The sequence below is a fragment of the Zalophus californianus genome, chromosome 1, assembly GCF_009762305.2.
Source record: "Zalophus californianus isolate mZalCal1 chromosome 1, mZalCal1.pri.v2, whole genome shotgun sequence".
NCBI classification, from domain to species: Eukaryota; Metazoa; Chordata; class Mammalia; order Carnivora; family Otariidae; genus Zalophus; species Zalophus californianus.
In genome coordinates, this window is record NC_045595.1 from 51,710,987 (window position 1) to 51,736,792 (window position 25,806).

The 25,806-nt window shown below is 47.4% G+C and overlaps 1 protein-coding gene across 4 annotated transcripts in view; it reads left to right on the plus strand.

The window, feature by feature from the left end:
- IRAK2 (interleukin 1 receptor associated kinase 2) overlaps positions 1-25,806 on the plus strand; it is a 62,467-nt gene that overhangs the window by 29,210 nt on the left and 7,451 nt on the right. For 2 of the 4 annotated variants that reach the window (XM_027585778.1, XM_027585776.1), the window contains exons 3-10: positions 1,465-1,611; positions 7,160-7,260; positions 9,369-9,563; positions 9,648-9,712; positions 12,400-12,514; positions 14,085-14,194; positions 16,317-16,512; positions 20,457-20,519. In XM_027585778.1, coding sequence (XP_027441579.1) covers positions 1,465-1,611; positions 7,160-7,260; positions 9,369-9,563; positions 9,648-9,712; positions 12,400-12,514; positions 14,085-14,194; positions 16,317-16,512; positions 20,457-20,519 — 992 coding nt within the window. The remainder of the gene's footprint in view (positions 1-1,464; positions 1,612-7,159; positions 7,261-9,368; positions 9,564-9,647; positions 9,713-12,399; positions 12,515-14,084; positions 14,195-16,316; positions 16,513-20,456; positions 20,520-25,806) is intronic. The other 2 variants (XM_027585777.2, XM_027585779.2) reach the window with 2 other exon arrangements.

Here is a 25,806-nt window from a genome sequence, read left to right on the forward strand (position 1 = left end):
AGACGTTTTGTCCTAGCCCCACCTGATGCATGTGTGAACAAGTCAGAGGCTTTCCCCGGGAATTCCAGTGCCCCTGTTTTTGTGGTTCTCAAATATGGGTTTGCCCCAGACCACCAGAGGGTGAAGGGCCTTGAACTCAGGACTGTGGACTTTGGGTTTGGTCTGGACGGTAATGGGGAGATACAACGATTTGGGAGAAGAGTGTGTACTTCATCCGGACAGTGGGAGGTCGTAAAGGCTTTAAACAGGGAAGTGAAGAGACAAGACTTGTATTTTAGCAAGATGTGGCCTGGGGAGGAGTCTGGAGGCTGCCCCAGCTGGCGGCGGCCGCCGGCCAGGGGGAAACAAGGCGAGGACAGTGGCGGAGGAGGCGAGAGGAAGCTGCATCACAGACTATATGCGGCCTCTGTGAAGCTGGTCGGGAGCTGGTGTAGATACGCCCTCACAGCACCTTTGGGGTTTCCCACCTTGGTGCAAAGGGGAAGGGATTCCTCTCAAGAACCCGGGAACCCCCACCCAGGCTTCTTCGGCCAGTCCTGCCTGCCCAGGCGGTGTGATCTTTGGCCAGCCACTTAACCTGCTCAGGCCTCAGTTTCCTCATTTCTAATGGGGACGAAATGCAAACCGCTTGTGAGGATTTGAAGGATGCCCACTGGGCGTGGCACACTTGGCACTCAGTTGACAAAGGGGCTGTTTGCAGGGTCCCCATCTGTAAGACGGGGAAGGATACACATGATTCCACTGCTTGTAGGACCACCGGACTTTCATATTTAGGGGCTCTACTAGGGACTTGGTGGAGTGAATATCTTTAACTTCCTCCCATGTTCAGGGAAATGTAGAGTCTACAAAGCCCTTTTACGTCTATGTTCCCATTACCTTCCTCTTAACAGCCCTGGGAGGTAGGCACACAGATACTGTCATTATTACCCTCTCCATCTTATTTTACTTTATTTTTTAAAAGATTATTTATTTATTTATTTGAGATAGAGTGAGAGCAAGTGAGCATGAGCGGGGGGGAGGGGCACAGGGAGAGGGAGAAGCAGACTCCCTGCTCAGTGGGGAGCCTGATGTGGGGCTTGATCTCACAACCCTCGATCATGACCTGAGCCGAAGGCAGACGCTTAACCGACTGAGCTATGCAGGTTCCCCAACCCTCTCCAGTTTATAGTTGAGGAAACAGGCTCAGAGGAGACTGTCTTGTCTAAGGTCACACCGCTGGTAGGATCCGAAGCCAGTTTTGTGTGACTCAGTGTCAGAGCTGGACCAATCACAGGAGACTGTTGTGTCCCCCCGCTACATACATGGGCAGGCCGAGGCCAGGAGGGAAAGAACTCACCCCGCCACAGTGAATTCGAGGTGGACCCAGGAACAGAGCCCGGTCTCTGACTTGTAGACCCCGCCTCTTAATGGCCATCCTACTTCATTGAATAATAGTAACTTTCTTTCTTTCGGCCTTGTTTTCAGGGAAACCAATTCCTGAAATCAAGTCTTCTTTCCTAGACTTCCCAGATGCTGCGAAGCCAGGAAGGCTGCTGGCAGCTTCTGTAAGAAACGCTGAAGATAAACAGGGAAAGGGGCTGTCCGTGAGGCCAGATGCCTTTCCAAGTCCAGGTATTTTAAATTAAATTTCATTTTTTAATTTAAAGGAAATGTTTTATCCATCAGGATATTCAGCTCAGTGTAGCAAAAAAATTGGAAACGACAAGGGGGATGGTAAAATTAATGACAGTTGGTCAGAAAAATACAATACTGTTAAAAATGATGTAGATGTGTATACGTACACCGAAACATGCTCACAATATATTGAATTAAAAAAGCAAAAAAAAAAAAGTCAGATACCAACAGAATATATACCGCTTATTATCATTTTAAGAAAAAAAGATAGCTCTGTAATTGAGGGCTCTTTCTGTGCTGGACACGCCAACTTACATAATCCTCAGTTAGCTGTACAAGTTAGGTATGGTGATTATCCCCACTTTACAGATATGGAAACTGCAGCGCGGAGAGGTTACACAGCCTGCTAAAGTCACACGCTCTGGGGCCCAGGTATTTTCCCTGTGGTTCCCCGAGCCCCGAGCACGGGCTGGTCCTCCTGCTGGCTCTGGCCTGGGAGCCTGATGACCTCTCCGTTCTGCATGGGCCCGTGGCCGGGCTGGGGCCTGGCCCTCTCAGCTGTGTAGTGGGCCACTGTGGTCCTGCCTGCCCCCCTCCCTCTCCTCTTCCCGGCACACATCTGCTGCTTTCCTCTACGGCACCTGAGCCGCTGAAAGAAGTGATTTGCTCAAGGTCACGCAAGTAGGAAGTAGCATCTGAGCAGTGTGGTTTAGATGCCTCCGTCCCTAACAGCACACACACTGCTATCCCAGAGCCTTTTGACCACTTCAGATTTGTCTCCACCCCCTTGTGCCCAGGGAAGGGTTCAGGGACAGTTTGCCAAATGATGGAAGGACTCAGCCTGCGGATGGATGGCTTTCCCGGGGGGGTGTCGGGGGGGGGCGGGGGCGGGGGAGGACACCACTGTTCACAGTAATCACACCCGCGTGTCCATTCTCACCACCTCTCCCCAGGGGCCTGGCCTCCCTTCTACTCTCCTCTAGGCTCCCAAGTGGTGAGCTGAAGGTCCCACATCCAAGAAATCTCAGTTCATTGATGCTGTTCCTGAAGCCAGGGTCAGCGTTGGCCTAGAGGAGCGTGCCTGGGTTTTTGCATTAGACAAGCCTGTATTTGAATCCCACCTCCCAGTTTCTACAGGAGAATTACTTAGCTTCTCTGTACCTCAGTTTCTTCATCTAAAAAAGTGGGCACAGGGGCGCCTGCGTGGCTCAGTTGGCTGAGCGTCTGACTCTTGATTTCAGCTAGAGTCATACTCTCAGGGTTGTGAAATCGAGTCCCACATCAGGCTCAGTGCTCGGTGCGGAATCTGCCTCTGCCCCTCCCCCACTCACATGCATGGGTGCCTGCGTGCTCTCTCTCTCTAAATGAATAAATAAAATCTTAAAAAAAATAAAAAAGCAGGCACAGCAATGAAAGCCTATGTCAGCATGTTGTAGTAAGGAATCAAACACCTCAGTGTTGCTACCATTAGGTGCTCATCAAATGTTAGTTAATATTAGCAGTGTTCCGGACACCCCAGATAGGCTGAAGCTGGGGAAATAATTCTAGGCCAGGGAGTCTGAACTGTTAACTGTAGCTAAAGATAAAAACAAACAAAAACAAGGGCAGAACTTTGATCAGCAGTTAAAAATAAGGGGAAATGGTCCTAAAGCAAATGTGATACTGATCGAAGGCCAAAGGGAAGAATCATAGTAAAGCAGGGAAATTCTAGGGGAATGCTGGCCCAGATGGAGGAGGTGATAGGGGTCACAACCTCTGATATTCCTTATCTAGGGCTACTGCAGAAACCAGCCTCATCTGGTGAGGCCTTTGCTCCGTTCCCTTTCTTGAATGGCCCTTGGGAACACATGTGTCCCAGCAAGTCAAGAAAACAAACACAATCTACAGATGGAGGAAGGAAGCTGGTTGTCTATCTTTGCCCCAACTAGAAATAATCATTAATTTAATCTAATAACCCAAACCCCATCTTCTTTCGGGAAAACCCTAAGGTTCCTTTGGGCCCCAGAGTTCAAGCTGACTGATTATCTTGTTGGAGTGGAAAATGTGGAGGTGGGGGGTGGGACGGGGGGCGGGGCAGGGGACAGAGACAGGTGGCAGCAACATGACCTCCTGACCTGCTGTGTGTAGGAGCTTCTTGTGCCCCACGGAATTGCCCAGGGACGTGGGGCTCTTATTGCGCCCCTGGACAGCGGGGGAAGGATGTAGAAGCCTCATGACTGAGCGGTGGGACCAGGATCCAGCTCAGGCCAGTTGCCCCAGAACCCACACGGTAACCCCTGCATGTCCTGACTCCCTCGTGGGTGGGAAGGAAATGGGAAAGAGACAGGGAGGAGGAAACTAGGTGATCAGAAAAGCCACAGACAGGTGGTGAGCAGCTCATTAAACAAACTCACAGAGCCGGACTTCAGAGACGAGGGCTTTAATGGCTGATGCCAACTGTCACAAAGCCGTAGCTCTAGGAGAGGCCGGCAGGCTATCCGTCAGAATCTCTCATTCTGCGCGTAGTTCTGCCAGCTTTGGGACTCCCTGTGTGCCAGACTGACCTTAGTGCTTTGTAACTGTCATCTCGTTTATTTAGCCTGGACAAGAACTCTACAAGGAATGGGCTTTTATTGTTCTTTGTGCATCTGAGAAAGCTCAAAGAAATGAAGTACAGGTCACCCAAGTTCAAATCTTCGTAATGGAAGAGCCAGGACTTGAGCCTATTTCTCTCTGATACGAAGGAGGTGGGGAGGCTGTAGAGGCAGCTCCTCGGGCAGCTCCAGGGCAGGATGTAGAAAACCTCCCATCAGATACAGCACCTCCCCAGTGCTCTTTACTCCTGCCTTCAGCCACACAGCTCAGCAGGACGAGATTCAGTGTATTCTGCTTGGGAAAGCAGACATTCCAGAAAGATTTCCGTAGGAAATGTTTTTTCGTAAAAGTTTTGGCACATGGAGCGTGAGTGCTTTGGAAAAGACATGTGTGAGGATGAGTGTCTCCCCTGACCAAGGGCTTCCACTAAGCGTTTACAAAGCAAGTCTAGTTCTTACCTGATTTGTCAGCTTTGTGGCATTGGCTCAAATACCATTCCTTTTTCCCCCAAAACCACAGGGATAAGGAGCCTCTCCTTCAACTAGTAGCCTTCATATGTCACAAAAGCAGACCTCGGTGACACCCTCCCAACCTCAGGCGAACCCCGGGCATCAAGCCAGACCAGAAAGTCATGGTTAATGTGAGGCCGGTGCTGGCCTGGGAGTCACTGGGCAAAGGGAGAGGGAGAGGGACCATCTGCTCACTGAGAACCCTGCCCCGAGGCCAGCTCTGGGTCAGGCCAGGATAGGGCAGAACTTGAGGGAGGAAGCAGAGGGAAACGGAGCCACCATGGAGCAGTGGTCCCCAGGGCGTGGAGCCTGGCTCCCCGTGGTACAAGAGAGCATGGATGTTAGAAAAGATGTATGTCTCATGCACAAAAAACTAGGGATTTCAAGGCTAAATACATAACGTGTGAATTAAAGTGGACTGAAAGAGAAACATCAAGTCACTCACAGTGAGGTGGCGCAGAGACACAGCCAACAGTTAGGAGATGGATGAACATGACCACAGTTTCGGGACCCAGGCCAAGCGTACTGGGAGCCGAGGCCAAGAGCAGGCAGGGCACGGGTAGAGGCAGCAATGGAAGGGTGCCTTTCTGCAAGGCAGGGTCCCTGGGCCTGCCAGCAGAGACCTGTATTGGACCAGGTCACCTGAGAAGCAGGAGGATCTTCACAGGACAAAGGCCTGAGCGAAAATGGGGAAGATGCGGGGCGAAGCTGGAGGAGGCCTGGGGTCTGGGGGAAGGAGAGAGGGTGGGGAAGTGGGCGGGAGCGTCCTTAGGGAGATGAGGGCCCTGGGTCTCCCCTGGGTCTCCCCTTCTTCTCCCCTCCACACTCAGTCACGGGGAGCAGCCCCTGGGAAGCTTAGGCAGATGTGGGGATGGGTTGGAGAGAGTGGCATGGCTCTAGTCTGCTATCTAGATGTCTAGAACAGCAGACTCAGGGAGAGAGGCTTAGGGTGCCCCTCCTCTTGGGCTCTGTGGGGATGAGAGAGCCTTAGCCTGCATTAGGTGAGCTTTGTTTTACCAGCTGCCTGGGTTAGTAGTTTAGTAAGCCTGATTCTAGCTTCATCAGGTTGCTATTTTCAGTTTTCTGAATTAAATTTTCTTTTATGGCCAGAGTTGCAGATTAATCACTCATTTCTTGATGTTATAAACCAGAAATACCTGAAGCAGGTGGATTGGGCCAGCAACCCTGGGGTCAAGGCCAGGTTCCCTTGGAGGGCCGGCACCCAGTTACTCAGAGGCCATTCCAGCCATGGGGCCACCTGGGTGTTTGCAGATGGTGACATCTGAAGCTTCTGCTTCTGGCTGAGGTCTGCTCCTGCGTGGATCGGCCTCCACAGCTCATCCCTCATTCTGTCTCATCCCTGGCTTGCACACACTCTAATTCATCCAACTCCAGACTGCCTCGTTAGTGTTCAGGTTAATCTTTTTCTGGTGCCCCGTGAAGAAATGTCACCTCTTTAACCTGGCTTTTACCTGACCCCAAACTACTCTTCAAGCCTTCTCTCTCCTGAGTCTTCTTCATTCACTAAGGCATTAAGAGCACGGACTCCAGGGGCACCGAGTTGGCTCAGTCGGTTAAGTGGCCAACTCTTGATCTCAGCTCAGGTCTTGAACTCAGGGTCGTGAGTTCAAGCCCTGCATTGGGCTCCATGCTCCGCGTTGGGTGTCCTGCATGGAGCCCACTTAAAAAAAAAAAAAAAGAGCATGGACTCCAGAGCCACTGGCTGTGTGCCCTTGGAAAGGTTACTCCACTTCTCTCTGCCTCCGTTTTACCATCTGTAAAAAGGACATGGTAATGGTACCTGTCTCCTAGGATTGTTGTGAGGGTTCAGTGACTTAAAAAAGTGACTCATTTAGAGCAAGGCCTTGTGTAACATCAGTGTTTGCTAGCTAAGCCTGCCTGAGTACTTTCTGGGCTTTCACGCTCTCATGCCTCTGCACAGCCGGTCCCACTTCCTCAATGCCTTATGTCCACTTTTTGAAATCCTTTGTGAAACCCTCCTTGGCCTCCCAACCTGCTTTCATGGCCTCTTTGCTGCCTCTGCCCTTAGAGGCTGGTTATTGCCATTGCTGCTGCAACGGAGTTTCCTGGAAGGCGGGCTCCATAGCTAATCACCTCTGTGTCCTTCACTGCTCCTTGTTTGGGAGGTAGGCCAGCGTAGGGCTTGGAAGTCACATGGATCCCCATCTGAAGCCTGGCTCTGCCACTTACTGACTGTGTGGCCCTGGGCCAGTAGCCACCTCCAGTGCCTCCATTTCTCCCCCCACCCCGTGGGAGTCATATATGGGACCAACCCATGGTTGTTACAAAGTTTCCCTGAGCTAGCTCTGAGGAGCGTGCAGGCTGGCACCTGGGGGTGTCAGGAAATAGCAGGTGTCATTAGTGGCAAAAATGTTTGTGGAGTGAAGGAGAAACTGGTGTGGGAACCGGTTGAGAACCCCTCCTGTCTTCCTCCTTTCCAGGGCCCGCTCCAGCCAGAGCCAGCCTCCTGCCTCCTTCCACAGATGCCCCTCATTCCTTAAAAACCAAGTTGGTTGACTTTCCTGTTTCACCTGATTCAAAGGTAAATCTCCCCGACCCCCGGGTGATACCCCCCCATCCCCACGTGGCTCTTCCTCAGAAATGCAGTGTGCTGGGGCGCCTGGCTGGCTCAGTCAGTAGAGCTTGCAGGTCTTGATCTTGGGGTCGTGAGTTCGAGCCCTACGTTGGGTATAGAGATTACTTAAATGAATAAACTGGGGGGAAAAGAAGTAATGTATTGGGACCAATGTGGGGGCCAGGGGTTAGGGGGATAGGGAGAAAGGAGACTTGTGGAATTACTCCAGGCTTCTAAGGCTAAATGCAGGCTATCAGTGCAGCTAGGGCCTGGGGGCCTGGGGTTGGGGTGACTGGAGAGGGTGCACTTTTACATGAATACATGTTTTTAATGAGCTTTTCCATTCTTTGTGTTTAAATGAGAGCTAATGCATGGCATCTTTCTCCCTCCAAAATATATTGGTTACATTTATACTAAGTCATTTGCTTACAAACTACCTCTCTTCTAACCTTTTCCCACCCAATTCTTGTCTGAGTTATCCTGAATTTTCAATGACAGGTCCAGGACCACAAAGGCACTCTTGCCTTCATGGGCCTTTTCTTTCCTTCATTAAAAAAAAAAAAAAAAAATCAAGGATTATATTTTACAATTGCATTGGCACAAAGATGAACCTAATCCAAGCTGGATTAAAAATTAAAACATTTTCTTTGACTCTAAAAGTTCATTTTTGTTCTTCTGGCTTTAAAAGAAATCAAAACGTTTTTGTGGGCCTCCAAAAGTGTCCTGGTCAGGGTGCCTGGCAAAAAAGCCAATGCTACATGGGTCTGGTTGATGAGACTCTTCCATAAAGGAGATGGGCACTTAAGCATGTTTTTTTTTTGTTTGTTTGTTTTTATAATTAATAATTTTCAAAGACAATTTAATAATTGATAGAATGATCATGGTATAATGTTAAGTGAAAACATCAGAGGGGCGCCTGGGTGGCTCAGTCATTAAGCGTCTGCCTTCGGCTTGGGTCATGGTCCCAGGGTCCTGGGATCGAGCCCCGCATCAGGCTCCCTGCTCAGTGGGAAGCCTGCTTCTCCCTCTCCCACTCCCTCTGCTTGTGTTCCCTCTCTCGCTATCTCTCTCTCTGTCAAATAAATAAATAAAATCTTATAACTTTTGGAAGGGTAGGGGTGCCTGGGTGGCTCAGTCATTAAGCGTCTGCCTTCAGCTCAGGTCATGATCCCAGGGTCCTGGGATCGAGCCCCACATCGGGCTGCCTGCTCGACGGGAAGCCTGCTTCTCCCTCTCCCACTCCCCCTGCTTGTGTTCCCTCTCTCGCTGTCTCTCTCTCTGTCAAATAAATAAATAAATAAATAATCTTAAAAAAAAAAAAAGTGAAAACACCAGAAGTCAAAACTATGTGTATGGCATGATCCCAATTTTAAAAATAAATCCCGTGTATCTAATTTACAAGAAATACCTTAAACTTTCATAGCACTTCAGTGGATAATGGGATCGTGGATGGTTTTTTCCCCTCTAATTTTCTCAAACAGCCTGTAAGAGCATAGATAGCCTTAAAAAAAGTTAAACTTCTGGGCACCTGTTTTTAAGAAGGTACGTGACTGAAGCAGAGCCGCTTTTCAGAGGCTCACACAGAATCACGTTTGGTTGTGTGGACCTAGGTCCTGCTTCCCAGCATGTATACCCTGTATAGGACCCCAGGCACCAGTTCAGCCCTTGACCAGCTCTGTGACCTCACCTTAGCTCTCTGACCTCCTTGGTTCTCACTTTTGTAAACGGGAAAAAGACAAAACAGAAAATCCTAGCCATGTGCCAGGAATATTCACATTTTAGTTAATCTTCAGGATTACCCTCCAGAGTACTATTGTTATCTTCATTTTTGCTGCTGTGGAAATTAAGGTTCAGAGAGGTTAAGTTACTCAAGGTCACAGAGCCAGTTAGAAGCAGAGGTGGGATTTGAGCTGGCCCTATCCATGTCTTATAAAGGACTGTTTCTCCTCACTGGACAAGATGAACTCCTCCACCCCTTCAGCTTTGATGATCTAAGATTCCCTGAGGTAGTAGGCAAAAAATATTTTCCATGTTAATTCCATATTAATCTCCATCTCTTCTGTCTGCATTCCCAGGACTTTAGCACCTCCCTTCCGAAGCAGGAAACGCTTGTGAGCCAGGCTGAAGATAGCCTTTTCTGGAGTGAGGCAGACGTGGTCCAGGCAACTGATAACTTCAACCAAAACCACAAAATCAGTGAGGGCATCTTTGCTGACATCTACAAAGGACAAAGGCATGGCATGCCATTTGTCTTCAAGAAGCTCAGAGAGGCGAGCACTTCTTTGTTTCTAGTAAGGGGTGGAGGCTATATTGGGTGAGGCTGGATTTTCATGTTTCATGGTCTTTTCCCACAGGTGGCCTACTCAGGTCCAGGACTGGTCGAAAAATTCTTCCAGGCAGAGGTACAAATTTGTCATAGGTAAGCCTCCCCTTTGGAAAATACTTTGCTTAATAATGATAACCTTTATATAGTGCTTCCTGTGTACCAGGCATGTCTTAAGTACTCCACATGTAAAAGTGCATTTAATCCACACAAGAACCTTGTAACGTAGCTGCTGTTAGCAGCGTTATTTTGTACATGCACAAACTGAGGCCCAGAGAGGTTAAGTGTCTTGTCCAAGATCGCACAGCTAGTAAGTGGCAGAGCTAGACTTTGAACCTAGGTTGGTCTGGCTTCATAGTCCGTGCTTTCTCTATGAAGCAACTATATGCATAGATTAGAATTATCAAAGAACCTTGGCTCACTTGGCCCAGCTCTTTCCTTCCAGGCTGGAAGAAATCTGTTTCTATCCCATTTTTCTGAGATGGGCAGAGATTTACTGTTTCCAACTCTCATGGCAAATCCATCTTAAAACGGTATTGCTCCAGAGCAGGGTTTAGCAAATGATGCCCTTTGGCTAGATCGGGCCGTGCCTGTGTGTGTATGGTCTGATTGCTAAGAATGGGTTCTCCATTTTCAGAGGGTTGAAAAGAAAGAAGAATGTTTCACGATACATGAAATGTACACGAAATTCCGATTTCAGTGTCCACAATAAGGTTTTCCTGGAACACAGCCATGCTTCCTTATTTCCATCTTCTCTATGGTTGTTTTTGTGAGATAGGCACGGTTGAGTAGTTGCAACAGAGACCGTATTGACCTACAAAGTCTAAAATATTTACTACCTAGCCCTTGGCAGAGAGATTTTTTAAAAGATTTATTTATTTATTTTGAGGGAGAGAGAGGGGAGGGGAAGAGGGAGAAGGAGAGAGAGTCCCAAGCAGACTCTGCGCTGAGCAAGATCACTACCCGAGCCAACCCCTAGAGTCCGACGTTTAGCTGACCACGCCACCCAGGTGCCCCGACAGAGAAATGTTGAGCCATGAAGTCTTGAGCAATAAAGACCTGCAAAAGTCATCCTTAAACCTGCTCATTTTACAGATGGGGAAACTGAGGCTGAGAAGGGCAGTGAACCTGCCTGTCCCAGAGCTGGCAGGGGACTGGAAAAGAGAACGGGAAGGACCTGGGGAGACTTGCCCTGGCTCTGCCGTCACTGACTGATGAATTTAACAAAGGCATATTGGGCACCTGTCGGGCGCTGGACGCCAGCTATCATTCAACCTTGGCAAGTCGCTCTCTGGGTTTCCTCTGCCAGCATGCGGCCCTGGGCAAGGAATGCATGATTAGTGTGGAGTATCTTAAGAAATAAAGAAAATCATAAATAAGAAAATAGAAATCACCTGTTTTCTGTAGCACCTATAAATAACTACTCCTGTGTAATTCGATATATTTTCTTTAACCTTTTCTCTATTCATACGTGTGTATGAATAAACACACATATATTTAATAAAAAATGAAAGTATAATTCCCCTTTCCATTTTGGCAAAGTGCCTTCCTGGAGTCAGCAGACACCCCATTCACTGACTGGGCAAACGTGAGTTGTCAAGGCCTTTTTTGGCTCTAGGGAGAATACACAGCCCCTGCCTTGGGAATGGTTATGGTCCAGAAGGGACTGAGTGTAAATGACTCTCCTGAGTGTGAAAAGTGCAGTAGGATGGCCTGGGGAGAGTGGAGGAGGGCAGGAGGGATTGGGCAGGAGGCCATCACGATAGTCCTGTGGAGCATCCATCAGGGTCCGACTCAAGGTAGAGGAGGGGGGAGTGAAGGGGACAGTTGGAAAGCTATTTATGATGGTGAATGCTGACTAATTAGATGGGGGAGGTAAAGAGGTTTCCAGGAAACTGCATGGAGACTGCACAGGTGCCCTCTGTTGAGATAATAACTGGGCACAGGAGTGGGTTTGGGACTTGTTGAGTCTAGGGTGTTCACCTGGAGGATCAGGATGCAGATAGACATTCAGGTCTAGAGCTTAGGAAGGGGCTCCAAGGAGAGATTTGGGGAGTGTTCCCCATAGAGGTGGGAGATACCTGGAGACACAGCTGATAAAACAAAATGATGAGCTGAGTCGGGGGTACTTAGGTTTCAGAGGAAGGCAAAGGAGGAGGGTCTTAGTGAAAAAAGCCAAGAGAGAGCAGTCAGAGAGGTAGGAAGAGCCTGGAGGGAAAAGTGACTCAGAACCTAGCAGAAGAGGATTTCGGGGAAGAACCCAGTCCTGGGGGTCCAACAGACCTGCAATCTGATCCTGCCTTCCCTGCTTACTGCTCATGATGGTGAGCAAGTTCCTTAACCTCTAACCTCTAAGGTAGGGTAAGTTTGAGCTCTTTGACTTCAAGCTTGTTGAGGGCAGGCAGTTTTCATCTCTCTATCCTGGTGCTGGCCCTCAGGGGTCAGAGCATTTGGTACCTGGCTGATCATGACTGTGAGCAAGTTCCTTAACCTCTAAGGCTCTGTTTCCAGAAGATGGGGTGGTTAAGGTGTTATGTGCTGCAGAGCAGTGAGGTAGGGTAAGTTTGAGCTCTTTGACTTCAAGCTTGTTGAAGGCAGTCAGTTTTCATCTCTCTACCCTGGTGCTGGGCCCTCAGGGGTCAGAGCATTTGGCACCTGGGAAGTCACTGGTGACCTCACTGGGGTACAGGGGGCAGAAGAGGGGTGGGAGGTGAGGAAGTGGAGCAGTCTTTGTTTCTCCTTTCTGTCTGACTCCTCACCTCTGCACTAATACCTGATTTCAGATGCTGCCACCCCAACATCTTACCTCTGCTGGGCTTCTGCACTGGAAATCGGTTTTACAGCTTGATCTACCCATACATGGCAAATGGTTCTTTACAGGACAGACTCCAGGGTCAGGTAAGGGGCTGGGTCATGGTCAGAGAACAGGACCAGGTAGCATCCAGTTAGGGATTCAAGGTTTAAGGGCTTCCAGAAGGGAGAGGGGCCACCCAGAGAGAGAAGTTAGGTTGGGATAGATGAGATCTGGCTGAACATCTTCAGGTAAAAACCTATAAAAAAATTATTTGAGAAGAGGCTTTTCAAGAGCAAGACAAAGGTATCCCACAGTACTAATTTTATTTAACATTGTTCTGGGGGTGCTAGTCAATGCAATAGGACAAGAAAAATAATTAAGAGGTAAAGAGTGTGGAGAAGTAGAAGCAAATTTTTATTTGCTAAAAATGCTACTCTATTATATGTCTATTTGCTTGTGTCTTTATGGGCTATCTCTGGAAGTTTACAAAAAACTGGTGCTTTGGCTGCCTCTGAGGAGGTGAGCTAGGTAGCTGGGGCATGGGACAGGAAAGGAAATTTTACTATATACCCTTCAGTACCTTGCACATATTATAGCAGGTGAGCATAATACCTATTAAAATTACAGTTTTAAAAACAAACAAACCTCCTTCCCATAAAATCGTGAAATAGGGGGAAAGATTTATTCCCCAAGAGAATTACTGCTTCCCTTAAAAGAGACCAGACAAAGCAGTATTCGTAGTATAATAATGATTGTTAGGTTTGTTGTGCTCTTGCTGTGTGCGAGACACCACGATAAAGGTTTTGCACATGTCCCCTTCAGGCCTTGCTACAACTCAAGAGGTATCCCCCGTTTTCCAAAAGAGGAGTTTCTGGCACAGAGAGGCAAAGTGACCTGCCCAAAGGAACACAGCTGACAGGTGTCAGGGCTGGAATTTAAACAGGGTTCATGTGGCTCTGGATTTCAGAGTTTTTGAGAGGGAACCTGTTAGCAAGGCCAGCTTTTAGAGGATGTGGGGCCTACGACAGGACTTGAAAAATAAGTTGTGGTTGAGCCTGGAGTTTCAGTCTTAGAACAACAGTGGCAGAACCTGGAGATGGTGGGGGTTTTTGCTCACCCCACAATCCCCATCAGCCCCTGTGAAGCCTCCCCAAATACACATAAAATTGGCATAAGGCCCACGTGCTTGGTGTGCTATCACAAGCTCCTTAGCCCCTCTCCCAGGCGTACCCTCCTAGAGGAAGATTCCAGACCTGCCACTGTATAGTCATGCTTCAAAACAGCTGCAGGTTATCGAGCACCCACTCTGTGGCAGGCACCATGCTAGGGGCATACCATATACTCATATACCATATGCTCCCTACCATATCCTCCTCTGAGTCCTTAGAGCAATCCTAGAGAGGCATGGGGATTAACATTTCCATTTTGTAACTGAAGAAGAAACTGAGGCTCAGAGATGTCGAGTGTCTTTCCCAAAGTCACACAGCTAGTGTGTGTCTGAGCTGGGATTTACATCTAGGTCTTCTGATGTCGGAACTGGTACCCTGCCGGTACGCCGTGCTGCCCGATCCCTGTTGCAGAGGATGTGAAGGTCTGGAGAAGAGACAGGAGGTCGCTGGGACTTTGAAAAGGCAGAGGTGTGACTGTGTCTCCCCCTGTTTCTCTTTTCCTTAGGGAGGCGCAGACCCCCTCCTCTGGCCCCAGCGTGCCAGCATCTGCTCTGGGCTGCTCCAAGCTGTGAGGCATCTGCACGGCTTGGAGATCATCCATGGCAACGTCAAGAGGTGAGAGTGGTGCCCTGGACCCTGCCAAGGGCCTGCGCTGCGGCGCCGAGCCGCACACCTCCCTGCGCCCCTTCCTCTCCCTCTTCCTTGGTCTCTCTTCTTTGGATTGCTCTCCCCTCCTCACCAACCTTGGATCTCTTCTCTCTTTCTTTGTTATTCCCTCAAAAATCAGGGTTTCTGCTGTCCCTACACACTGCCCACCTGTCACCATGCTTGTCTTTTTTGAGCACCCCACACCCTTGAGGCCTTTTACTTCCAACCCAGCAGCTGGTCTGGACCCGATCCTGGAGCTTTGGGCCAAGCCCCCTAGGATTTTGAGCTCCCCGCTCAGAGTCTTCCTGGACACCCACCTCCTGCTTATGTATCTGTTTGGCAAAAGCAACTCATGTCAGGGAAGCTTCCTGCAGGGTAGGCGTGCAACCCAGTGTCTTAGCGCCGTGCTCCCAAGAACAAGAGAGTCCTGCCTGTGGACTGGCAGCATGGGGAGAGATTCCAGAAAATACCAGAAAATCTGGCAAAACTGACCTTGAAACTGTAGAACTCATACTTTCTCAAAGTTCTCTATTTGGCAAGTGGAAGCCTAGTCCTCTTTTTTTCTCCCTGATTTTTGTCTGATTGCCCAAACAACTGTAATAGCCAGAAAGGAAACGAAAGGGTGAGAGGTCATTCTGGCGCTGGTGCCCTGACTCATTGCCTGGCCTCCCTTTCTTCAGCACCCGCCCACACAGAAGTCTTAGCCCCAAGGGAGCACTGTCACCTGCTTACCAATTCATATTTTCTTTTTTACCCCTTTATTTAAACTGGGCATATCTTTCCGCATGTTGCATGCCATCATTTTTAGTGACTTTTTAGTTTTCCGTTGAAGGGATTGGCCCATAATTTACTTAACTACTCCTAGCAGTGGATATTGGACTTAATGTCTGGGTTTTTTTTTTTTTAAGATTTATTTATTTGGTTGGTGGGGAGGGGCAGAGGGAGAGAGAATCCCAAGCAGATTCCACACTGAGCATGGAGCCCGATGCGGGGCTTGATCCCATGACCCTGAGATCACGACCTGAGCCAAAACCAGGAGTTGGACACTTAACCTACTGCACCACCCAGGTGCTCCTGATGTCTATTTTTTAAACAACGATTTAGGGTTAGTTTATTTTTTTTTAAGATTTTATTTTATTTATTTGAGACAGAGAGAGAGCACAAGAGGGGGTAGGGTGAGAGGGAGAAGCAGACTCCCTGCTAAGCAGGGAGCCCAATGTGGGACTTGATCCCGGAACTCCAGGATCATGACCTGAGCTGAAGGCAGTCGCTTAACCAACTGAGCCACCCAGGCGCCCTAGTTTGATTATTTTTACACATGTAACTTAGTTGTGTTCTTGCTTGTTGTCTGTTTTTTCCTTTGGAGTACCTTCTGAGAGTGTTGACTCCCATAGGTCAGATGCCTAGGTCCAAGAATATTTTTATTGTTCTTCGTATTCCCCATGCTCTGGGCAGGACCAGTCACAGAGGATGGTGGCATTTAGACTCGAGTCAGTCGGGCCAGAGCTGGGGTCAGAACAGTTTCAGAGGGGACCAAGCCTGCATAGCCCACGGTCTTAGCAAGCTGCAGTTGATGAGGGTTTGACATCTGTGGGGGCCAGGAAGGCCGCACCTTGTTGGCTACCCCAAATGCCATTCCTGGGGCAGCACAACTAATCTTAGCTCCATCCTCCTTTGCTGGTGGGAGTGGGTTGCCACTCCCTTCCCTTACCAGGACTGGCTCAGAAAATCCAGACGGTGGGTCTAAAGTGACCCTTAACTTGCCGGGGCCAATGCTGCTTATCATGAAGTTGTTTTCCGAAAGGCTCTCCATGGCAACCTCTTCTTGTCCAGCTCCAAGTGAGAAAGTTCTCTCTGCTTTCTTTCTTTTTTTTTTTTTTAAGATTTTATTTATTTATTTGACAGAGAGAGATAGCGAGAGCAGGAACACAAGCAGGGGGAGTGGGAGAGGGAGAAGCAGGCTTCCCAGCGAGCAGGAAGCCCGATGCGGGGCTCGATCCCAGGACCCTGGGATCATGACCTGAGCCAAAGGCAGAAGTTTATCAACTGAGTCACCCAGGCGCCCCTCTCTCTGCTTTCTTTTCCACAGCTCCAATGTTTTGCTAGACCAAAACTTCACCCCCAAGCTGGCTCATCCAGTGGCTCACCTGTGTCCTAACAACAAGAGGTCAAAATATACCATGATGAAGACTCACGTTTTCCAGGCCTCTGCTGCATATCTGCCGGAAGATTTCATCAGGGTGGGGCAGCTGACAAAACGAGTGGACATCTTCAGCTGTGGAATCGTAAGAGCTCCCTTCTCTGCTTGGCCTTGGGCCTGTCCTTATTTGTCCTTCCCACAGCTCCTTTGTAAGCAGAAGATATAATAGAGGCCCCTAGATAGAGTCCATCAAAATATAGTAGGGGTTGGCAAACTATGGCCCAGGGCATATTTTGTATAGCTTATAACTAAGAATAGTTTTTACATTTATAAAAGATGTAATAATACTGCTTATAAAAGAAGAATATGTGGGGCGCCTGGGTGGCTCGGTCATTTAAGCGTCCGACTTCGCCTCAGGTCATGAACTTGGGGTCCTGGGATTGAGCTCCTCGTCGGGCTTCCTGCGGTGGGGAGCCTGCTTCTCCCTCTACCCTCTGCCCCTCCCCCTGCTCATACTCTCTCACAGATAAATAAATGAAATCTTTAAAAAAAAGAAGAATATGTGACAGAGATTTGGTTTGTGGCCCACAAAGCCTAAAATACTGTCTGGCATGTTACAGAAAAAGTTGCCAACCCTTGAAGTATAGCAGCTTCTGTGAAGCTCCTTTCTTCTCTGTTTCCCAGCCAGCCAGCCATCTAATTGTCTATCCAGTTGTCTCTTCGTTTTGTCCATCCATCTGTACAGTCATCCATTCAACTCTTCATCCAATATCCATTCATTCAACTGCCACTCGTCCATTCAGTATCCACCTATGCATCCCCCCTCCCTCCTCACCACCACTGTCCTGTCATCACTGTGTGCTAGGCAGTTGGAATAAAAATATCACTAAAACACAGTCCTTCCCCCAGGAGCTCATGGTCTGAGTATAGCAGTCTCCAAAGTACATTCTATGGAACACCCTTGAGGTCTCTGTAGGTTTGATGTATTTAAAGGGTTTTGTGGCCAAATAGGTATGACCAATGCTGGGTTAAGCAGAGTCAAGCAGATCTCTTTACCACAAAATTAATCAGAGACTTTAATATGGTAATGAGCCTTTAATCTAATTTAATTGTGAATTCACCACAGCTGGGCAAATGGTACGCAGCACTTCCCAAATTCATTTGACTGTGGAACTTTGTTTCCTCAGTCTCTCCACACCAGTGTCCCATGGAACCCAGTCTGGGAAATGCTGGCTGAGAAAAGCGACAGTCTTTGGCCGGCCTTTGCCAAGAGCAAACAGCTGCCTCTCGGACCGTGCCCTCTCTCTTCCTCTCTACCCTCAAACTCTGTGCTTCCTCTCTCTCTGCTCCGTCTCTTGTCCGTCCACCTCTCCCCCTAGTGCCCTCCCGAGCCACCTTCTGCTCTGATCCTGACCTCCAGATGCCAGATTCTACTTCCTTCTGTCTCCCATGGGCTCTTCTGGTTTCCTTGCCCCCATCAGCTCCACTGTGAGGGGCTCAGTGAAGCTCAGTGGGGCTAGCCCAGGCTCCTGCTCTTCTAAAAACCAGCAGGACTGAACGCTGAGGCTGCCAGGCAATCCAGTGTAGAGCTTAAGAGTGTGGGTTTGAGTCCCAGCTTAGTTACTTTCAGCTGTGTGACCTCGGGTACCTCACCTATAACTCTGGGCTGTTTTGTCCTCTGTAAAATGGGATAGTGACATATATGGAGATTAATAAGATAATGTATACAGTTAGAGTACCCTACACTTATCAAGATGATTATTGTTGTGGTATTCCTACCTTCACACTCGCACTCCTGATTTTTGTTTACCCCTTTTTTTTTTTTTTAAAGAGAGAGAGTGTGAGTGTGTAGAGGGGAGGGGCAGAGGGAGAGGAGAGAGAATCTTAAGCAGGCTCCAGGCTCAGCACAGAGCCCAGTGCCAAGCTCGATATCACAACTGAGAGGTCATGATCTGAGTTGAAACCAAGAGTCTGAAGCTTAACCGACTGAGCCACCCAGGTGCCTGCTCTTTTTTTTTTTAATTTTATTTATTTATTATAGAGAGAGAGGGAGTGTGTATGGGGAGGGGGAGGGGCCCAGGGAGAGAGAGACAGAATCCCAAGCAGACTCTATGCTGAGTGCTAAGCCCTGAGCCCGATGTGAGGCTCCATTGCACGACCCTGAGATCATGACCTGAGCTGAAATCAAGAGTCAGACGCTCAACTGACTGAGCCACCCAGGCGCCTCTTGCCCTTTGACTTTTTAACTCAGCTCTTGCTGTAAGAATTTTTTAAATTAATTTATGCATTCCATGCCCACTGGCTCCCTTCACTCTTTCTCAGCTCAGCCACTAGCTGACGGTATGATTTTGAACTCTGATTCCTCCTGTTGGGAACACTGCATTTCTCAGTGGGTTGTTTTTTTTTTTTTTTAAGATTTAATTTATTTGTCAGAGAGAGAGAGTGGGAAAGCACACACAAGCAGGGGGAGCGGCAGGCGGAGGGAGAAGCAAGTGTCCTGCTGAGCTGGGAACCCGATACGGGACTTGATCCCAGGACCCTGGGATCATGACCTGAGCTGAAGGCAGACGCTTAACTGACTGAGCCACCCAGGTGCCTCTCAGTGTTTTTTTTTTTTTTCTCCCCCAAGCACTGTATGACCTCTCTAAAAGGTTCAGCGCAGAGCCTGCCTGTGGAAGGGGCAGAGGGAATGTGTGTTTATTCTTTTTCCCTTGTTCTTCCCTCCCTTCCTGGCAGGAGCTGGTTGGGAATCCCTTTTCAGGGTGCGCCCACCCACTTGCGGCAGGGTGCCCTCTGCTGCCCCCTGCTGGCCACTGCCGGTCTGTGATTAACCCAGCAGGCCCTTCCTCTGGGGATGGAGAATTTCTTGGCAGTCAAGTGACTGTATTCTGACTTGCTTCGAGGGAGGTTGTGGGAGAGAGATTTGAAGCGAAGGGTGGGGTGCTCACTCCCTTATATTCACAACCAGCTCACCATTTACCAGGTAAGGATGCAGGCTCAGATTTTTGTCATTTAGCGATTAAGAGAGTCAGAATTTGAACCCAGGCAGGCCTGACTGTAGAGCCCTTAACCACTATGCTCCGCTGAGAATTTCTGTTCAAAGCAGGTTTCCCCTTTATTAAGACATGTATCGTGGTTTGTCAACGTTGTGGTGTCTCACACTGGTGCAGGGTTGTGCTTCTTCTGTGAGTGGGTGAATTAATGAACAGATCATGTGAATAAAGTCCTAGGAGGAAACATGCTTTAGTTGTTGCTGAGACTTTCTGTGTAGACTAGTTTTACATACATGGATTCCTCCTTTCCCTGAGATTGACGTAGCAACGCCTGCTTACCATTTCTTTTTTTTTTTAAGATGTATTTATGTATTTATTTGTCAGAGAGAGAGAGCACAAGCAGGGGGAGCGGCAGGCAGAGGGAGAAGCAGGTTCCCCGATGAGCAGGGAGCCCGATGCAAGACTCCATCCCAGGACCCTGGGATCATGACCTGAGCCAAAGGCAGACGCTTAACCAACTGAGCCACCCAGGCGCCCAGCCTGCTTACCATTTCTGATGGGTTTTTAAATGAAATGATCTTTAAAATATAGTGTGTGTGTGTGTGTGTGTGTGTGTAGATACATGTATATATAGAAAAATGTGTATATGTGTATGTGTATATACACATTTATATATAAATATGTAGTATGTGTGTGTAAATATACATATTTACACATACACATATTTATATATACATACATATTTTTATATAAGTATATAGTATGCGTATATAAACATACATATTATATATTTATTTGGATATACTTATACATGCAAAACTGACGGTAATACGCACACGTTTGGTTTTCCATCCTCCCTGACTTGCTATTCATTCAAACCTTCTACTAGCAGCTGGGTGGTGTGTTTAGTTAGGAGGACGTATTTAGTGATATTCCCATGTTCCCAATTTGGGGCAAGTGTCTGTACTGGTAAATGGCAGAGCCGGGCCTGGAGCTCAGCCTTTATTACTAAGAAGAATCGTTGCTCTTGGCCCGAATCTCCTGCCTGAACTTTTGCATGAGTGTCTGAACTGTGCTAACTGCATGTTCTCTCCAGGTGCTAGCTGAGGTCCTCACTGGCATCCCTGCAATGGATAACAACCGAAGCCCCGTTTACCTGGTAAGGGAACCAGTCACTTCTGGCTCACAGCTCCTGGGGGGGGGGGGCTTTGGGGAGGGGGGTCAGGAGGGCAAGCACCTCCACTCTACCCATTTTACAGATGGTTATGAGGTCTCAGTCTGCAGTTTGATTTGCAAAGTAACCTTAACCTCTCGCCCTCTTACCAGTCAGCCAAGTTCATGATAAGAGAACTTAGAATGTTTAGGGGAATCCCGTTTCTTCTCTCTACACATCTGGCAATCAAATAGGATTTGTCTTCAAGTTGGTAAAAGTCAGCCCTCTTTAACAGGTTCCTATAATAAAAGCAATAATTTTCATTTTGTGGGTTCAAAGAACTATCTTTCACATATATACACATACAGGGTCATTTCAAAAATATAACAGCAGAGCCAGACTCTGTGTTTGGCACTTTACATATATTATCTTTCTAAGTCATCACAAAATCCCCCCGAGATTGACAGGGTCATGACGTTCACCTGCCCTTGAGACAAGCAGGCTCTGAGGTTCACCCGAGATCTCGGCTTTGCTAAGTGGCAGAGCCGGACTTCCACATCAGGTCTTCTGGACTGCAGCTCCTGAGTTCTTAACCCCGACACTATGCTGACTGTTTAATTCTCATGACAGTCCAGCTATATGAATTCAGGATTATTATCATCCCCATTTCGCAGATGAGAAAACTAAGGCCAAGGTGAAGAGACTTGTGTCACGCCCCCCGCCCCAGTGAGATCAGTGGTGGAACTGGGATTTGAACCCATGTCTTCTGCACAGTTCCAAATCCTGTGAAAGCTTTACTCCTCTTCATCAGTTTGAGAGGAATCACCTTTCTTGACTTGAGGGTTGAGGCCATTAGATCAGCTGGCTTTTTTTGGTGACTGGGCCCCCAAAACATCCCCTGGGCCCTGGGGTGGGGAGCTGAAGGCCTTCCTACCCACAGAAAGTCATTCCACTTTTGGAGACTGGGCCCCCGATATTACAAAGAGGTGGGTTTCGGCACCTCAGATGTGGTTTGGGGCAGTTTGAGGTGGTTTCTCATATTCTGACAGTTTTCTTGGGGTGAATTCCCTAACAGTCCTCTGGGTCTCCCTGGATGAACATCGCAAGAGGAGTCTTTTGAGATACTTATGTGAAATTTCCTAGAAGGTGTTTTTGTTAATGGTTTCTAAAAATGTGGAGGAAGGGGCGCCTGGCTGGCTCAGTCAGTGGAGCACGCGACTCTTGATCTTGGGGTCATGAGTTCAAGCCCCGTGTTGGGCGTAGAGTTTACTTTAAAAAAAATGTGGAGGATAGAATTTTTTTAAAAAACCTTAACAAAAAAATGAAGATTGAGCATGTTATTAAGATTCAAATCAGAGATGAAAACTGCTTGCACCTAGGGGTGGGAGGAAGCAGGCCTCTCTTCCACCCTCGGGGGAGTGTTTTCCGAAGTGGCCACGGTGTTTTCCGAAGGTCATCGGGTGGTTTCCATCGAAGTTTAACATGGGTGTACCTTCTGATGCGGTCATTTCACGTACACAGAGGGACACATACAGACAAGGGAGGAAAGATGGACACGGCTGTTCACTGTAGCATTATTTATGTTAGGAAACAGCTACAAACAAGTAAAATATCTCTCAGTTGGGAGGTGGTGAAGGAAATTACAGTATAATCACACACCCTGGTAATTCCATGAAATTGTTTGTAAATAGGCTTATAATGTTTATAAGTAGTGAGAATGAAGTGTATAACGTGATCAATTTTGACGTATGTATATATCTGTGAAATCGTCACCTAGTCATGTTTGTGACCGTGCCTGCTACCCTGGACGCTACCTCTTGTCCTTGGTAATTCTGCCCTCCAGCCCCTCCCAGCCCCTGCCAGCCCCTGCCAGCCCCTGCCGCCACTGATTTGCTTTCTGTCACCGCACGAGGTTCCACTCTCTGGACTTTCATATAAATGAAATCAGAGAGAGTTGGCTCTTTTGGTGTCTGGATTTTTCCACTCAGCATGGTTATTCTGAGATATGTCCCATGCTCTTTGTATGGGTCCATGGTTCATTTAGTTTTGCTGAGTAATGTTCCATTGCAGGGATGAGCCACCGTGTGTCCACTCATCTGTTGATGGACATTTGGTGTGTTCCCAGTTTTTGACCGTTACACCTGTAGATGCCAGGTACTTTTCTGTGCGGGTCTCACTGTGGACATGTGCGTTCATTTCTGTTGAGGTATATAATTCACACTTGTGAGGTGTACAGAATGGTATAAATTTTGGAAAGTGTGGACAGTTATGTAACCAACACCACCATAATCTAGATATGGAGTATTTTCATCATTCCAGAAAATTCCCTTGGGCAACTTTATAGTAAGTCCCTTCTCCCTGCTTCCTGTTCTTATTTCTTTTTTAAAAAAATTTATGTATTTATTTATTTATTTGACAGAGAGAGAGAGAGAGAGAGAGCACAAGCAGGCAGAGCGGCAAGCAGAGGAAGAGGGAGGAAGGCTCCCTGCAGGGAGCCTGCTTCTCCCTCTGCCTGCCGCTCCCCCAGCTTGTGCTCGTTCACTCTCTCTCAAATAATAAATGAAAAAACGTGTGTGTGTGTGTGTGTGTGTGTGTGTGTATTTTAAAGCATATCCCAGATATTATGTTATTCCACCCATAAAATAGTTTTCTTAATTCCTTAATATCATTTAATGCCCATTCCATGTTTAAATTTCCCAAGTTTTCTCAAAAATTGCTTTTTAAAGTTGGTTTGTTTGAAACCGATACAAAGTCCACATGTTACCATTAATTATGTTTCTTAAAAATATTTAAAAAAAAATTAAAAAGGGGTGCCTGGGTGGCAGAGTCGGTTAAGCATCTGACTCTTGCTTTCAGCTCAGGTCACGATCTTGGGGTGGTGGGATGAGGCCCCATGTTGGGACTTATGGTGGGACTTTCTCTCCGTCTCCCTCTGCTCCTCCCCCACTCCCTCCCCTCAATAAATAAATACATCTTTAAACAAATAACTATGTTTCTTGAAACGTAAAAAAAGCCAGCTGTTCTAATGGCCTCAACATCAAGTCAGGAAAGATGCTTCCTCTCAAACTGATGAAGAGGAGTAGAGCTTTTTTTTTTTAAGTGTTTAAGTTTTTTTTTAATTATTTAAGAGATTTCTACACCCCATGTGGGGCTCAAACTCATGACCTCTGAGACCAAGAGCCACATGCTGTTCTGATTGAGCCAGCCAGGCAGCACTTGAAACTCTTCTGTTCTCCAACTGCACCCCTTCCCGTGTTTTCTTTCCATATATCATTGCATTTTTGCATAAAGTGAGTCATTTGTTCTGTAAGTCTCTCATGTTCTGGATTTTTACATCCTTGTGGTATCTTTTTTTTTTTTTAAAGACTTAAAAAAATTCATTTAGAGAGGGAGAGAGAGAAAGCACACATGTGTGTGAGTGGGGGAAGGGGCAGAAGCAGAGGGAGAGAATCTCAAGCTGACTCCATGCCAAGCACAGAACCCAACCAAGGGGCTCAATCTCATGCCCCTGAGATCACGACCTGAGCCAAAACCAAGAGTCAGATGCTCAGCTGACTGAGGCACCCAGCCCCCACCTCCCATTCTTGTGGTATTCTTAACTTGTTTCTCTCTACCTCTTGTGCTGAGACTTGGTTAGATTCATGATCAGTGCTGCTTCCTGGGTGATGCCTGGTGCTTCCCACAGCATCACAACATGAGGCGCATAGCAGGTCCTCCTCCTAACAGTGCTGAGGTTCATCAGTGGGTCCAGGTGGAGTTGCTGACTCCCCCAATCCCTAAGTTCCCTCATCACCCTACCCGTGAGTGTTCTTAGCATCTCCTGATGACTCTTGCCAGATGAGATCCACAATTTCACTGTGGGGGAGTCGGATGGTGAGCCTCTGCTTCTATCATTCTTTCAGGCCAGTTGTTTTGAACAGTCTCTTTCTTTTCTTTCTTTTTTTTTTTTTTTAAGATTTTATTTATTTATTAGAGAGAGAGAGAGAGCACAAGCAGAGTGGCGGCAGGCAGAAGGAGAGGGAGAAGCAGGCTCCCTGCGAAGCAAGGAGCCCATTGTGGGACTCGATGTCCCAGGAGCCCGGGACTAGGATGTAGTGAGATTGATTGATTGATTGATTGATTTTTTAAAGATTTTATTTATTTATTTGAGAGAGCAAGAATGAGAGAGAGAGAGAGAGAGAGAGCACATGAGAGGAGGGAGGGTCAGAGAGAGAAGCAGACTCCCCGCTGAGCAGGGAGCCCAATGTGGGACTCGATCCTGGGACCCAGGATCATGACCTGAGCCGAAGGCAGTCACCTAACCGACTGAGCCACCCAGGCGCCCAGGATGTGGTGAGATTTAGAGGAGGAGCATTCTAGGCAGAGGGAACAGCAAGTGCAAAGGCCCTGGGGCAGGATGAGTTTAGGTGCTTCCAAGAACAGAAAGAAGCCAGAGTGACTGAGTACAGTGAGTCACAGAGGGAGGAGATGAGATGGGAAAGGTCAGCAGGTGCCAGATTGTCACAAAATCTGGGGTTTCTGATGGCCATAGCTACGGATGGGAAAGTGGGAACTCTTGACATTAAAAACAATGCAAACAAAAAACTTTTAATTTAAAATTTTCTAAGCTTGTAGAACATTTAGTAAGTACAGGAAGGTATAAAAAAGAGAATAGAGGGATGCCTGGGTGGCTCAGTGGATTAAGCGTCTGTCTTTGGCTCAGGTCATGATTCTGGAGTCCTGGGATCAAGCCCCACGTTGGGCTCCAGGCTCAGTGGGGAGTCTGCTTCTCCCTCTGCCTCTGCCTCTCCCTTTGCTCATGCTCTCTCACTCTCAAAAAACAAAAAACAAAACATATATAACAAATAGAATATACATGGAAAATGTATATATAAATGTTTTATTATTTATACAATAAATATATCACAAATATAAAAACATAAATATCAATATTTCATGTTAGTATAATGGATTAATGCACTATATATTATATCAGTATTATACATAATTAAATTACACATTTCCTTATAATATATTTAATATATATAATCAATGTATTTAATATATTTGTAACATATATTTGCAAATACATATATACTTATGAAATATTGTGAAACATAATTTATATTATATAAATATGCTATATATTTTTACATAAATATATGTATTTAAAAAAATTTTTTTTTCTAAAGATTTTATTTATTTATCTGACAGAGAGACAGCGAGAGCAGGAACACAAGCAGGGGGAGGGGGAGAGGGAGAAGCAGGCTCTCGGCCGAGCGGGGAGCCGGACGCGGGGCTCGATCCCAGGACC